This window comes from Poecilia reticulata, linkage group LG7 (assembly GCF_000633615.1).
Source record: "Poecilia reticulata strain Guanapo linkage group LG7, Guppy_female_1.0+MT, whole genome shotgun sequence".
Classification (NCBI taxonomy): Eukaryota; Metazoa; Chordata; class Actinopteri; order Cyprinodontiformes; family Poeciliidae; genus Poecilia; species Poecilia reticulata.
In genome coordinates this window covers 27422342-27436436 of record NC_024337.1, presented here as the reverse complement: position 1 = coordinate 27436436, position 14095 = coordinate 27422342, and the positions used below count along the sequence as shown (strand labels likewise).

Genomic DNA, 14095 nt, shown 5'->3' with positions numbered 1-14095 from the left:
TATTAATAGGGCCATAGGAGGATGGAAGGCTTTAATCAGTGTGTGTGGTGATAATCCTTCTGCCTTTAGACTGAGGCAAACAAATGATCCCCCACCCTCCTCGTAGGCCTCAGCCTGCATGCACACTCACAACACACTAGTGTGTGTGGGGTTCATGGGGTGAGGGGGACCTAGAGTTTGAGAGATTTATCAACACAAAATGAAGGGAAATTAAAGAAATAGAGGAACATAGAGTACAGAATCAAAGAAGATATTAACTTTGGTAAACACATAATGAAAGCAAAACCTGGTATGCAAGACTTATTTTACAAAATGCAATGCATCCAAAATATAATCACTTTTTTCTAATATTACCTTGCAAACGTGTTCTAAAATCAACCTGTACGCAGTTCTCTTTCTAATAAAAACTACATAAAATATTTAATGAAAAAAGAAAAAATATGTTTTTCAGACATTTTTGTAAATTTACGTATGTAAACATTGAAAAATTATAGTCACAGAGCTATTCGATACTATTGCTTAGTAATAATGAATCCTATGTATGTCTAAGCAAGCTTGATTCACCTATTTTTCGGGTATTTCCTGGTAAACCCTTTCAAGCTCAGTCAGGTTGAATAGCCAGCATTAGACAGCATCAACGCGGTGATAGGACTTTGTCCTGTAACAGGAGGGTTGCCGGTTCAAACCCCTGCTCACTCTGTCTCTGTTGTTGTGTCCTTAGGCAAGACCCTTCATCCGCCTTGCCTGCTGCTCGTGGTCAGAGGGCCTAGTGGTGCAGGTGCACGGCTTACTCGCTTCTGTCAGACTGCCTTAGGGCTGCCATGACTACAATCTAGTAGCTTGCCACCATCAGCATGTGTGTGAATAGGTGAATGACTGAGTGCACTGTGGAGTGCTTTAGAGTCCTCTTGAGCGCGTTTTCTGGTAACCAAGTGCCACGAAGTAAACATCTGGCAATGCATTAACATTAGCACAAACATTAGCAGTGGGGGCAGTGCACTGCCCACATTAGCAGTAGTCTTTTCCCTAAAATAAGCTTGTTCTTTTAACTATTTTGTTTATTCATTAGCAAAGTTTAGCCCACTGAATGGAGGAAGTCAATGTCAGACAACATGCTAGTTATAGCCCACATGCCACTGGCAGCATTTAGACTAACAGCTAATGGCTGTGTTTTCTTTGTGTTAAATATATTTTCTGAAAATGTAAACTAAAATGTCAAAATAAAAATCTGTGACTAAAAACAATTTTATTGCTGCTTTTGAAATCTCATATATATTTTTTATGTTTCGCACCTCATTTTGTTCTGGTCAGATATGAGAAGCAATTTAAAAAAAAATAGCATTTGTTCCTTTTTGGCATAAAACTTGTTTGCATTTACTATGTCATGTTCAACATGTTTTTCATGTTTGTCTTTCCTAGACCTTTCTGAAACTCTGCAGAAAACCTTAAACATATGAAAATGAATGGAAGAAGTGCACCACAATATTCAGAAGAGGAGGAAGAAGTCCAACTACCAGGTTCATTACCTATGGAAGTGGGTGTAAAGTGTGACATTGTGGGCATGAGGATAAGGGACGGACCTTCTCCTCCCAGAGTTCCCTCCGCGTATTAGGATATAGGAGTTAAAGAGCTTCTAATGGGATCTGGATGCTGTCGTGTTTACCATGGCCCCCCTTTGCACGCCCACTGCATTGTGGAAGTTTCTGGGCTTAGGGATGCCACAAAAGACTGAGTGAAGGGACAGATGGAGGTCTCTTTGGAAGAAGGAACAGAAAAAAAACAGGCAAGGTAGGAGGGTCAGGGTGTCTGAGAAAGCAGGCAGTCAGAATGCCCAACTGCAGACGTGGGTGAACATTAATGGTGAAGGAGGGTGAGGGGGAAACTTAATCAGGACTTTAGTTGTATTTTTGAATGCAGTTCAGCTCAAGTTGTCTGAATTATTGGTCTACCCCCCTTTATAGTCGTGGCTTATGTGTGTCACATTACCTTTGTATATTTAAAATGGGTTGGCTTGCTGCTCACGAGAGCGTTTAATTGAACAAATTCGAGGAGCAAAAAGAATTTGGGGGAGAATTTGCCATTAGATACAGAGTTGTTTGCATATTCACTGTGCATATTCAGTGATATAATTTAACCTCAAATTCTGATTTGAATCGGTTTTCACAATGGTCCTCGAGACATTAAAATGTTAATGTTATTTGTTTAGTGTATACAGGGGTCAGGGGCAGGGGGCTGATGGATGCTGATGAGGATTGTGGACAAGAGCTGGAGGAGGGTCGAGGGAGGTCCGAGTGGCAGAAGCAACAGATGGGGCCTGATGCAAAGCTCGGCATGTGAAGTTTCTGTTGGTAACATCTGTCTGTCCATCTGTTACATTTTGTTGTTTACAGTTTGCGTTGCTGAAACTTCGTAATTAGGAAACTGCACTTGGGGTTCTCAATGCAATCCTTTCCCACAGTGAGTTTTAGAATAGAGAATGGCAAAATTGTGTGTGTCCTCCAGTTAATTTGATAAGCTTGAAGTTACTGAAGTTAATTTCAGCACATCGGCTCAGCTTAACGGTACTTGGAAGGGATTTAGGTATCATTTTACAGCTAACAAATTACCTGTAAGCCAAGCACCTTGGCCTTTGCTTCAAATAGATATGAGTCAAAATTGAAGTGGACTTCAACATAGTTTGAGAACCTCAGAGTCAAGAAAGAAGCAGACAATAACATTACACAAAAATTATTTATTTGCTAATCTTTGTATTCAATGAGTGTCCTAACAACTCTTGGCAAAAAAATAAACTAGTTTTAAAGTATTTTTCTGTGAGAACAGATAAACAGATTCACAAATTGAAGCCACAATGGAATCAAAAGTGTACACCGAGTAAGAATTCTTAGTTTGCACAATATATAGTGCAAACTAGTGGAAAAATAGTACAGAAAAGAGAAAAAAATAGATCTCGAGCCAAATTTAATTAAAAGAAAAGACAGGATCTCATCAGAGAGACTGCAATGAGCTTAAACATCATCATCAGAGGAGTTGCAGGATGGCACTGACCAATGTTTTATAATACATCATGTTTTACATGAATGCTGGACTAAATGTTTTCCAAATCTCTCAGAAGATTTGGGAAACTTCTACAAGATAGAGATGGCAAAATACCACCAATTCGTTGGATACTGGCAAACTCTCACTAAATAAAATTGACTGCTGAATTTAAATTGAGATGCTTCTTCAAGTATTATTTTCTCTCTTTTTTTGGACAAATTTTGACTCTAGGGAGCCTTCCTTTTCAGTTTTTCACAATTAGAATTTAGTGCATTCCCTCACCACTTTTCTTAAAACGTGTCTTCACTATATGGTAGCACTTGTGAAACAGCATTTACTGGGTCCGTGCTTGATAGAAAACATTTGAAAACCACTGGCTTATATTGAAGACCCTAGGGCAGGGGTGGGCAATCCTGGTCCTCAAGGGCCGGTGGCCTGCAACTCTTAGATGTCTTCCTGGTCCAACACACTTGAATCCAACAGCTGAATCACCTCCTAAATGAAGTCAAGTTCTCCAGAGTCCTGCTAACGACCTCGTTATTAGACTCAGGTGTGTTGAAGTAGAGACACATCTAAAAGTTGCAGGAGACCAGTCCTCCTGGCCTGGAGCTGTCCACCCCTGCCCTAGGGCTTGTTCCTACTAAAGAAACTGGTAGGAACCAGATAGGCACATCCATCACATTTGTGCTTCTGTAGATCTGTAATCTTTCTTTTACTGGAGAACACAAAACACGTGGACTGACACTACATTCATCAGGGCATAAGCCCCTGATGAAGCTTGCTTATATGCAATCTTCTCCTTGGGAAACCACACACCAATAGTTTGAAGGTTTTAGAATAACTGCTGCTTTCAATCTGCAAAGTCAAACTTTGACATAAAAAAAAAAAACTACTGAAAAAAAAGGGTTTTACAACAGAATTAGGAATAGATTCCTGAGTCCAGTGCATCAGTTTCATTAGAACTGTTACATCAGGGGGTATTTTACTTTTTTTTTGTCTAAAAATACTCTCTTCAATTTGCTCTGCTGTGAGCGGATCAAGGAGAATTAAGCAGCCGATCTGGGCTCAGTGGCCAGAGTGTTACATTCGACATTAAATCCAAAACAGTGGAAGGTTGGAGAAGGAAAGGCAAATTTAATCCAGAACCCCATCCATTACATTCATTTGCAAACTCCAGAGCGAACGGTGGTACTGTGTGCAAGTGCAGGCCAGGATTTGTTGCACAAACGGCTTTCCTGCGATTTCCATTGGCAACGGAAACATCCTCCAATACTTCTCCCACCCGGGTCTCCCTCACAGGGTAAGATAAGTGTCCTGGCAAGGCCTCTTAGTGTGCACTGTCCCCCAATATGTAACAGATGTTACTGGGGCAACAGTTGGTATTGAAAAGGAGGGGCTTCAGGCCATCTGTCCAGGGTCAAGGTTTGAAAGGATGTGGTAGAGATGGTGGTGTGTTCAGGAAAATGGTAAGTATTTGAGGGAAACAGAGGAATATAGCCCACATTGTAATCCTCCTCAATGTAGGCTTTCACATCAGATGACACTTGCGAGGTTTCCTATGGAGAATTCTGTGAAGCACTGTTTGACACCGATTTCATACTTAAAGCTCAAAGGCCCCACCATGTGGTCAGAGACAGTACTGCCAACTGAAACTTTATTAGTTAAAATGCATTTTCATAGGAACACTTTTTTTTCCAGCATATATTTATGTCCAACAACTATTATATCGTCTCCAGCTGAGATTTTAGGCGATCAAGCACTTTATCCATGTCGTCACGCAAGTACGCCATCATCTTATGAGAAATCTTCCTCTGAAGAGAAGGAAAAAAAAAATTTACAAATTCATTACAAAAAACTGCAGAAGTATCTGTTAAAGCATATTCCATTTACAGTCTCTTACAATGTAGATCTTCAGCCTTTCACCTTCCATTTGACAGTATTCAGACACGGTCAGCTCAGTGAAGTCTGCTTTCTTCATGCATAGGAATCCACAAGTGGGTGAGCGTTTGGTGTGTTCAAACCTGACAAGAAAAAATGTCTTAGAACTATGTGCCTATTGTTAAAGAATATCTTCAAAAGAGACTGACAGAAAGTTTGTATTGTCTCACAAGTTCTCTCTTCTTTGTTGCTGGATGATTGTCAGGTATTTAAATAGCATAAAGTTAAATTTATTAAGTATAGTGAAAGAAATCAATTAAATATTTGCATTCCGTTTGGTTGATTTTGACCCCAAACTCCCTGCTGTTCATCCCCAACTTACTTCATCATTCTTGTCCAGGAGCCAAGTAGCTCCTGGAGAAGGTTTCCTCATTCATTATTCCAGTATTTTCAGGCCAAGATGCAAGTAAACCAACCCTCTTTAAGAAGTAACCTCCAAATGTTTTGAGGTCACTTTGCTTTAATATAACCATCACATTTTGTATCTGAAGAGTCATTTTCCCCCCAGCTGTCTTGAATATTCTGAAAGAGGCTTCATCTGAGAAGATAACTTTACCTCCATTTTCTGCTATCCAATCCTGACTAATGCTTCCTGTAGAATATTGCTCTGTTCTCTGGTTTCACATAGAAAATAGTTCATTTTTAGATGGGCTGAAACAAAGAGCAATACGTTTTTGTGCTTGATTAAATTTTCATAAGTTTACATCCATTTGGAACATTTCATGTGATCACTCGTCTAAACCTAGGTTACAGAACCGCAGCAATTAAGTGTATGTAAAAGACAAGAGTTCAGTCAGTCTCATCTTTTGCAGCCAGGATTGTAGATTTAGAAGACTGCAGGATGATGTTCTTCCTCCTCACCATGGATCATCATCAGGTTCCCAGCCCTCGAGTTCGATCAGACAGAAGAAACAGCAAGTGACGTCTGGTTCATTGTCACTGGGGCAGTGGACAAAACCAGCTTTAGCCATCTAAACAAAAACAAAACAAAAAAAAGGCTGAAATCATAACTCAAACAACATTAAGAAAAAAATGAATAAGAGGCGCATCCAGATTAGTTTTTATGGGGATAAAGCAATAATTCCCCTTTGAACGAGTGAGGTTGCATGACAGAACGTTACTCATGAAGTCAAGTGTCGGCAGCTCATAAATCATGCTATGAGCCGGGTGGGCGAAGGGAAGCGTCTGAAACTTGCACCTGCTGAGCTATAAATCAGAAGCTGTAAATGACTTGGATCAAAGGACATAATCATATTACTGGATTTGGCAGGATTTTTTTCCTAAATCCAACTTCCAGTACATAGCCTAGGTTAAATGTTTTTTTTTTTCATTTCATAGTTATACGTTTTAAGGCTTCTACAATTATTTTCCACCCAAAGTCAGTGGGTGGAGTAAACACTGTTTGGTTTGCAGTTGAGTTGCTGTCAACTAAACTTTTGCAACCTAATGATCCTTTCATGAAATTGTGAAATCAACTATTGACAAGATAATTGTATACATTTTCCATCTGATGAATTTACTAAAATGTTATTTAATCACATGAGTATTTTCCAAACTTTTTTCATTGTCCCAAGTGGTAAAGGATTAAACCACTGATCGTCTGTGTTGCACGAGCAAAATTTAGTACGTCTATTGAACATCTAAAAGTACCGACAGTAACTGCTTTCGCTAATATTTTTCAAATTATGGTAAATTTACCTTTGTAGGTGTGTAAAATCCATAGACATGGTCCCCTTGTAGTAATCATCACAAACTCTGTTTTTCCATTCTTAGATAAATACAAAGAGCTTCAAAGTAATATTTCCAATATTGTTGTTTTTTTCATAAGGATTAAGACACCCCGTCCAGAGCAGTCTGAAAAAACACAAGACCTTCCTACCTTTTCAGGCGTGCAGTTGCATTCCTCTCTAAACGGCCAGTCTCTAAAACTCTGCTCCCGCAGCTCATGGCTGTACATTTTGTCAAACGTCATATACCTGGTCGTCAGCACATCTACACTTTCCATTATTCCAGCAGTACAAGGCTCAGTCCAACATAGAATCAACTCCCAAAGTAAGGAGTATTGTGTGGATCTTGCTCAAGCTGCCCTGCACAGCTCCACAGATGTTTTCAATTTTGGCCTGATAAAATACTGCTGAGGCTCAACAAGAGCAGAGAAAACAAAATTCTCTCTGCTTCTTAGGCCCTACTGTTTGTAAAGTTTTTACATCGGTGACAGTTTTTAACATTTGTGACATATATACATTTGGGCTTGACAAATAAAAAATGCCGTTTCAGTTCAGTTTTGTATGTTTTGGGAAAAATGTGTGTGTCTGAACAATTGATTTATTAGTTACTTCATCCCACCTGCATGTAATTCAAAGAGCTGAGTTGTTGATACATTGGGCCACTTCTAAAGGCAGTTGGTTACAGTCAACAAGACTAAAAACAAATAAGATCTTTTTTTTTTAGATTTTCATTTGTAAAGACAAGTTATATACATGTATGCTTCTTTGTCCACTTCACAATATATCACAATACATTGGAGTTTGTGGTTCCAGCGTGATGTAAAAAGATCTATGAGGTATGAATGCTTTAGCAAAGGACTTTATACTTTCTGAAATGGACTTGTCAGGCATGAGCTGCGATTTCCAAATGCTGCTAAAACAACTGCAGCATAAATATTTACACAAAATCCAAACAGCGAGTGGTTCAACTGTTTTCAGCGTAAGCTTTTACAAGCCTGTTTATTGCTGTGAGAAATGGAGATGACCCGGTCTGCAGCGAGTCTCTGTAACAGCACCCATTAGACCTCTGAGTGCTGAAATGTGCTTACAGCTGTACGCCGGAGTCCCATCCACCGCCTCCCCTCCCAGACTGTAGAGGAGCTGAGACACAGCATGGCTGCAGCATGAGGCGCAGAGTTGGTGGTTTAATACTTTCCTTTACTCTCACAGGTGATGCTGTGTGGGGCTGAGCTGAGCAGCCGGTTTAGAGTTTGGTCGTCAGGTCAGCGGCCTCCCTGCGTTTTGGACCTCGTGGAGGGTAGCGCTCACCTATGAATTCCTGCATCTCTGTGTCACGACATTTTTCCATAGGTCTCTCCGTGTTATTCTTGTGTTTGTTTTTCAAACTTTGTGCAAGGCAAACATGTTTATGAGATCTAAGATTTTTGAACCTCTAGACTTTCTTTCATTTTGTCCATCATGTGATGAAAAAAGGATGATACTTACAACATTTACATCTCGTTCCCTCACAGACGTTTGATATCCGGTCCTCGCAGCCTCCCTGCTTCGGCATTAAACAATCTTCTGACATAACTGCCCTCACCTATTAAGGTCTACTAAGATAAGCTGCTGGAATCTCCTGCACAGGGTTTGTTTTCACACAGAGTCGACACTGAGGGGGAGGGAGAGGATGAAGGGAGGAGGTATGATGCAGAGAGGTGGATGGGAGGTGACAGAAACTATGTGTATGCCGTCTCTATGTCCACATGTCCCCTTGGACAGCCATCATACCTGCCGTTTGCATGTGCCGATCTGGAAACCTTTAGTATCAATGAGGACTTGAGCTTTCTTCTTTCGTTTGTAGAGGTCCACACAGTTTTGCTGGTGGGCAGGGATTTATAAACGTTCACCAGCTTTTCCTTGCAAGGACTGGACATTTGATTAAGTCACAGAGGACCGGGGGATCAAAGGTGTAGCCAATGTGGAGCACAGGTAAGAGATGAACTCTGTCACCTTCCAGTGCTTGTGTGTGTGTCTCCATTACAATTCACACTTTTTTTTTCTCTCTGAGGAGTTTTCTTTACTTTATAAAAAAAATAAATAAAAAATCAAGTTTTGAACTGCAAAATATTTTCGACAGGGCAAAAATTCTCCTGTTCACACAGGACTCAGAACATTTTGTGTTGACAAGAGAATATGCCTGAAGTGCTGGCCAAACTATTGGCACACCTGGTAAAGATGAAAGTACTGAAGATAATTTAATCTTTTAATGGAAGAGCAGACACTCACACTAGTATATTTCTATTTTGTTTTTTTTTTCAAAATTGTGCTTCCCAGAAGCACTTGATTTTGATTTGCCACTGGGAACACCTCTAGACTGTAACCGACGTTTATTTTTCCATTGTGAGATCACAGAAAATTTCTGAAGCTAACTGGAAGAATTAGCAAGTTTCCATAATAATCATAAGAAGCATGCCAGAAAAAACCCTGCTATCCTCACAAATATAAATCTGTGGGGGGACTTTGATTGGTCTGACAAGACAAAGATTGGACTTTTGTGAACAAAAGCTCTAGATGGGAGTGAATGAAAATAAATGAATATTTGTTCATCATGCTTATTGTTAGGAAAGGTGTTGGATCTGTGGTGCTATGGGCCTGTATGTCTTAAAAAGGCCTCTGCGATCTTGCTGAAGTGCTCAGCATCATAAACTCCTTAATTTATCAGAGCATTTTAAATAATAATCTCATAGCGTCTGTGAGAAAACTAAAAAGGTTCACTAATAGGATCCAGATCAGCTAGCCGAATGAAGACGGAAATGTGAAAACAAACACAAAATCAAGCTTTTTCCATGGCCAGGTCAGTTTTCAGACCGAGATTCTTTCAAAGAGCTGAAGGGTGAGGCGAGGAGAAAAATAAAGGAAGGGTTAGTGACCTACAGAAGGTTAGAAAGAGAAATGTCGTTGCTGTTCGGTCAAATGCTGAAATGCGATAGAAGACTAAGTGCAGCCCAAATAGCAAAAGGGGGTTGTATGAATGTTAGGGTTTAAATAACTGTGCCATCAGTGATTTTGAAAAGGACCAGCATGCTGACTTAGTCTCATTCCTTTATATTATAGCTTTAACTAATATTTTGTTTTCTAATCACATAGAATTAACCAATGTGTGGTCTGAGGAAAGTCTGGAAGAATACAGACTAAAGTATGACGTAAGGAAAATGCTGATCCTGGTTTTCACTCACGTGAGGAATGTCAGAGCTTTAAAAATAGGTTGAGATTTGGAGAGCAAGAGAAATGCGTTCATTGTCTTCATAAATACTCTCACAAACTAAAATAAAGCGTCACCTTAGAGTATAAATGTTACATTTACTTTAGCCAACTTTCCATGTGTTGCAATCAAAAATGTTAGAATTATATGAGCGATTTTGCACTAAATGTGTGCTGTGAGTCCATCTAGAAAGAAGGACATGCTGTCCACCAGCGGTGGTGTAAAAATGTCAGGGGTGTGTGAGAATGTGACGGTCAACATCTACATTCTCCATCTCTGCAGGCAAGTGTGGACTCACAGGTCAGCCAAAACCTCCAGTGCGCCACATATCAGCACATCCTGGGAAATCCCTAACTCTCCCTAGCTGTCTTCATGACTTAGTGAGGTGAAATTTTATTCAAGAAAAATATAAATCCATTCAGACGAGCAATAAAACTAAACTAATAAATGAAGGGATATAAATTAAGCATGAATGATGTGTTAGGATCTTGGATTTTTTTTGTTTGTTTTGGGTTTTGTTATTTATGATCTTCAGTTCTTATCTATGTTAATTCTGCTTTGTTTCTACTTTCACTCCAGTTCCTTGTTAGTGATTCTAATTATGCTTATTTGTTGTGTCAGCTACTTTCTTAGCTGTTCTGGTTTATTTATGTTTCTTTGTTTTGCTATTTTGTTAGATTCATTTCCTTCCCATCAGTTTGCCTATCAGGTTTATTGTTCCAGCATTCACTCTCCCAGTATTTAATCACAACACTTTCATTCATTCCTGGCTCGTTACTCATTGTGTTTCCTTGCTGGTATTTCTTCTGAATCTATATTTTTGTTCTGCTGTGGATCCCTGTGCTCCCTGTGATTGTTCTAAGTTTTCAGTTTTATCATTAAAGAACATTCAATATGATCCATACTCCCAGCTTTTGTTTGCATTTTTGGTTCACCCAAAGGACACTTCATCACAGGATGATTCTCCAAATTACTGTGAATGTTCTCAGAGGGGTACCAACCCTGCAAACCTCAGAAAGTCAATATTCACTTCAGTACCATTCAACAATGCTGAACATCTCTGCACTGGGTAGTTTTGGATTGCCAGATTTGTTCTTCTTTGTAAATTGAGGAACATCATACAACTTTCTTTTAATGCCACAGTGACAGATTTCTTCGTTGTCCAAATTTTTCCTTTTGAATCCCAACCAAGCAGTCACATCTTCAGCAACACAGTAATTTACTCCTGAGGAAAAGCTGAACACAGATGCAAAAGTTCAACCTGCTGACTGTGTTTCCGGCACATTTCCCCACCTGATCAATAGTCTAAATTTAGTGGGACGATTATCTGAAACTGATATGTCTGTCAGACTTACAGGCTCAGGCCAGTTCAAGGGGAATGGAGAGCTGCTTCTTTTCATGCAGAGCTGAGTTACATGTTGCTTGTTCAGCTGACCTTTGACCTTCATGGGCAACCTCTAAATTCATCACAGCAGTGCCAGGAGGCACCCAATGCATAATATATGGTCATAATGCAGACTATGTGTCAGTGTACTATTTAAGAAGAGAAATTAACTGAGAAACATTTGTGGAAAGTCACACAGTCTTCGGATGTGTAGCTGCTGATATATGAGCAGAATCTATGTTGCGATTCCTCAGAGAATTCAATCTGCTGCATGGAAATAAGTTAAGACATGTCTTTTGACCTTTAGAGAATGTACATTTAGTCTGTTTCCTTGAAAGGAGATTTAACATGATATATCTTGCCTTTATTGGAATAGTTTGCACTTTTTCCTTCAAGTTTGACTTCTCCCTGAAAGACTCTTATATGTCGGCAAGGTAATTATAAGTCTCCCACTCTGCTGATAAAAAAAAGAATAAAAGTTTCAGTGAGGGTAGCAGGATCTGTTAACCCACAATGGCTCATTTACAGAGTGATTTTTCCTGCTTATACAAGGTTTTCTGACTAGGGGGCGTAACCAGTGTTTTCTAATTTCTGTTGTTCCCTGTTTCCCATTAAGAGTGTCAGACTTTGTTTACATGCTGGGTTCAGTCTCACTGCTCTGTAGGAATAATTTTAGGAATCTTGAAATTCCTGAGCTTCGTATTTACTCCTGTGTTGACCTGATCGGACCAACAGAGGGCAGCAAACTTCAGTTCAGCTTGTAAGCAGTTTTGCACTTTGCTCGACTTTCCAGGTATAAAACCAGTGTGTAAAAATCAGTATTTTACTTCATGTTAAACAATAGATAAGAGCTTGGTCAATGACAATTGTTTTATAATGGTGTCCCTGTGGCACTTAAAGTCAAAATAGGCATTTCTGGAACATGACTGCGAGTGGGTGGATGACGAGGTGACTCATGTACCCTGCAGCTCAGGGAGAAATTTAGATAAATGACAGCTAACAACTCTGATAAAATTTCACCACTTATCCTATGCTATTGAACGTGGACAACAGCATAGGATCTACAGAGTACTGTGGGTGTTTCAAAAACTCTAGGTAGTTCAGTTGTTCTTCAAGTCAGGTGTATAATAGTTCACTTCTCTTAAGCATTTTGTTTGTGCTGTTCAGGCAGGGTACTGACAATCTACACCTGTGTATTTCCCAGGTTCAGTTCTCACATCAGAGATCTGGAGGGCCTACTGGTTAAAAGCAAATCTGATGGTAGATCAGTTAATATTTTTAAGAAGCGCCTCAATTAATCATTTCTAAAATCCTCAAAAAGTCAACAAGGAATCTTTAAATCGCAGCCGAGTTTTAAATCAACTACGTACATTTTTGGATTACAAAGATACACAAAGTTCCACATACAGAGGAATATATCACATAGCTTATTCACAAGTTAAAATACATGCGAACAGAAAAAAGTGTATCCATCCATGGTCATGAGGGACTGCTGCTTTTCTCCAGCAGTGATTGAATGAAAGGCTGGATAAACCCTGAATAGACTTGCCAGTCCATCACAGCGAACAAAAAAAATTCAAGCTAAGTAAATGGGATCTTTACACGTCAGCTTCTGTGTTCGGGGATAAGGGCTCAGTCACTTCTGGTAGCTATATTGAAAATGGCATTTTACACTAGGTGCTTGGCTTACCCAAGGTTACAATTAATAATGTACATCGACCCGAAGCCCCAACAAGTAAGCTGGAGAAAGGTTTTAAGATGTACTCCTCGTTATATATTCACAGATACGAAGGTGAGTTTTACTTAATTGAAACTTTGTGGCTAACATTAACTTTAGCTTATGCTAGTAGGCAATATTCTCGGACATTTTTCTTGTAAAAATTGTGCTATTTAAGTATCTAAACATTGTAATAAATTCTAACGGACGATGTTTTTACCTTATTTTGTACTTATTTTAAAGTATGTGTTTATTGTCGTTAGTGACAAACAGAGACCAAGTAATGGGGTAGATTATGGTTCGGGCTTTTTGCTTCCGAAGCATGAGGAAACACAACAAGCCCCATAGCTTAACCCTTGTGTGTGTGAGGACTGAGGCAAACGTAGAGGACTATGGAAAATGATACAAGTTTTACGTGCGTGGGGTCAGTTGGACCCCATTTCGACACACAAGGGTTAAAAGTAGGGCAGCACTGATGTCAGAGTTGGAGTTCAGCTGACTGTTCAGGTTCAAAGTTGTTGCTTTTAGAAAAATATGGCCGTGTTCCTTAAGGTCTCAGTGTTATTTAGTTTTATCAGTGAGAATGCATACATACATTCAAATATTGTATCCCACCATGATTATTCAAATATGCTGGACCATATTGTCCATATACATGCCGGTTTAATGGATGTATGCCTAAAATTTAAATACATGAGAACGGGATTACTATTCAGCGAGTTATTATTGATTAAACGTGCTGATACTTGATTGCGCCTGTAAAACAGATTACACTGAGACCAGGTGTCGACCCTTCCATGATGGCTGCTCTAAATCTACACCTACAATAGGTGAGCGCTGTCCATGAGGCGTCTACTCTTATATTATATCTCTGGTGGGCTACTTTATAGTACAAACTACAGTTTGAAAATATCTTTATAAATGATTTTAGTATTTTTCCATGATGACAGACTGCAGAATCATTATATATATATATATGTATATATCTTTTGTATATTCATTCTGCACAACACTTCCCATAGCGTGACAAAGCTTCTGTAACCTCATGT

General features: G+C 39.4%; 2 protein-coding genes across 2 annotated transcripts in view; one reads left to right on the top strand and one right to left on the bottom strand.

The window, feature by feature from the left end:
* Positions 1-4658: 4658 nt before the first annotated feature.
* birc5b (baculoviral IAP repeat containing 5b) lies at positions 4659-7132 on the bottom strand. Its single transcript, XM_008413641.2, has 4 exons — positions 6854-7132; positions 5836-5945; positions 4937-5057; positions 4659-4847 (listed from the first exon to the last, which is right to left on the bottom strand). Exons 1-4 carry the CDS (start codon positions 6977-6979, stop codon positions 4758-4760), a joined length of 447 nt encoding a protein of 148 aa, XP_008411863.1. The 5' UTR covers positions 6980-7132; the 3' UTR covers positions 4659-4757.
* Positions 7133-8491: 1359 nt separating this feature from the next.
* The window catches only part of znf385a (zinc finger protein 385A), an 84331-nt gene continuing 78727 nt past the window's right edge, over positions 8492-14095 (top strand). The window contains exon 1 of the mRNA XM_008413642.2: positions 8492-8672. Within this exon, the coding sequence (XP_008411864.1) occupies positions 8660-8672 (13 nt within the window). The 5' untranslated portion in view covers positions 8492-8659. The remainder of the gene's footprint in view (positions 8673-14095) is intronic.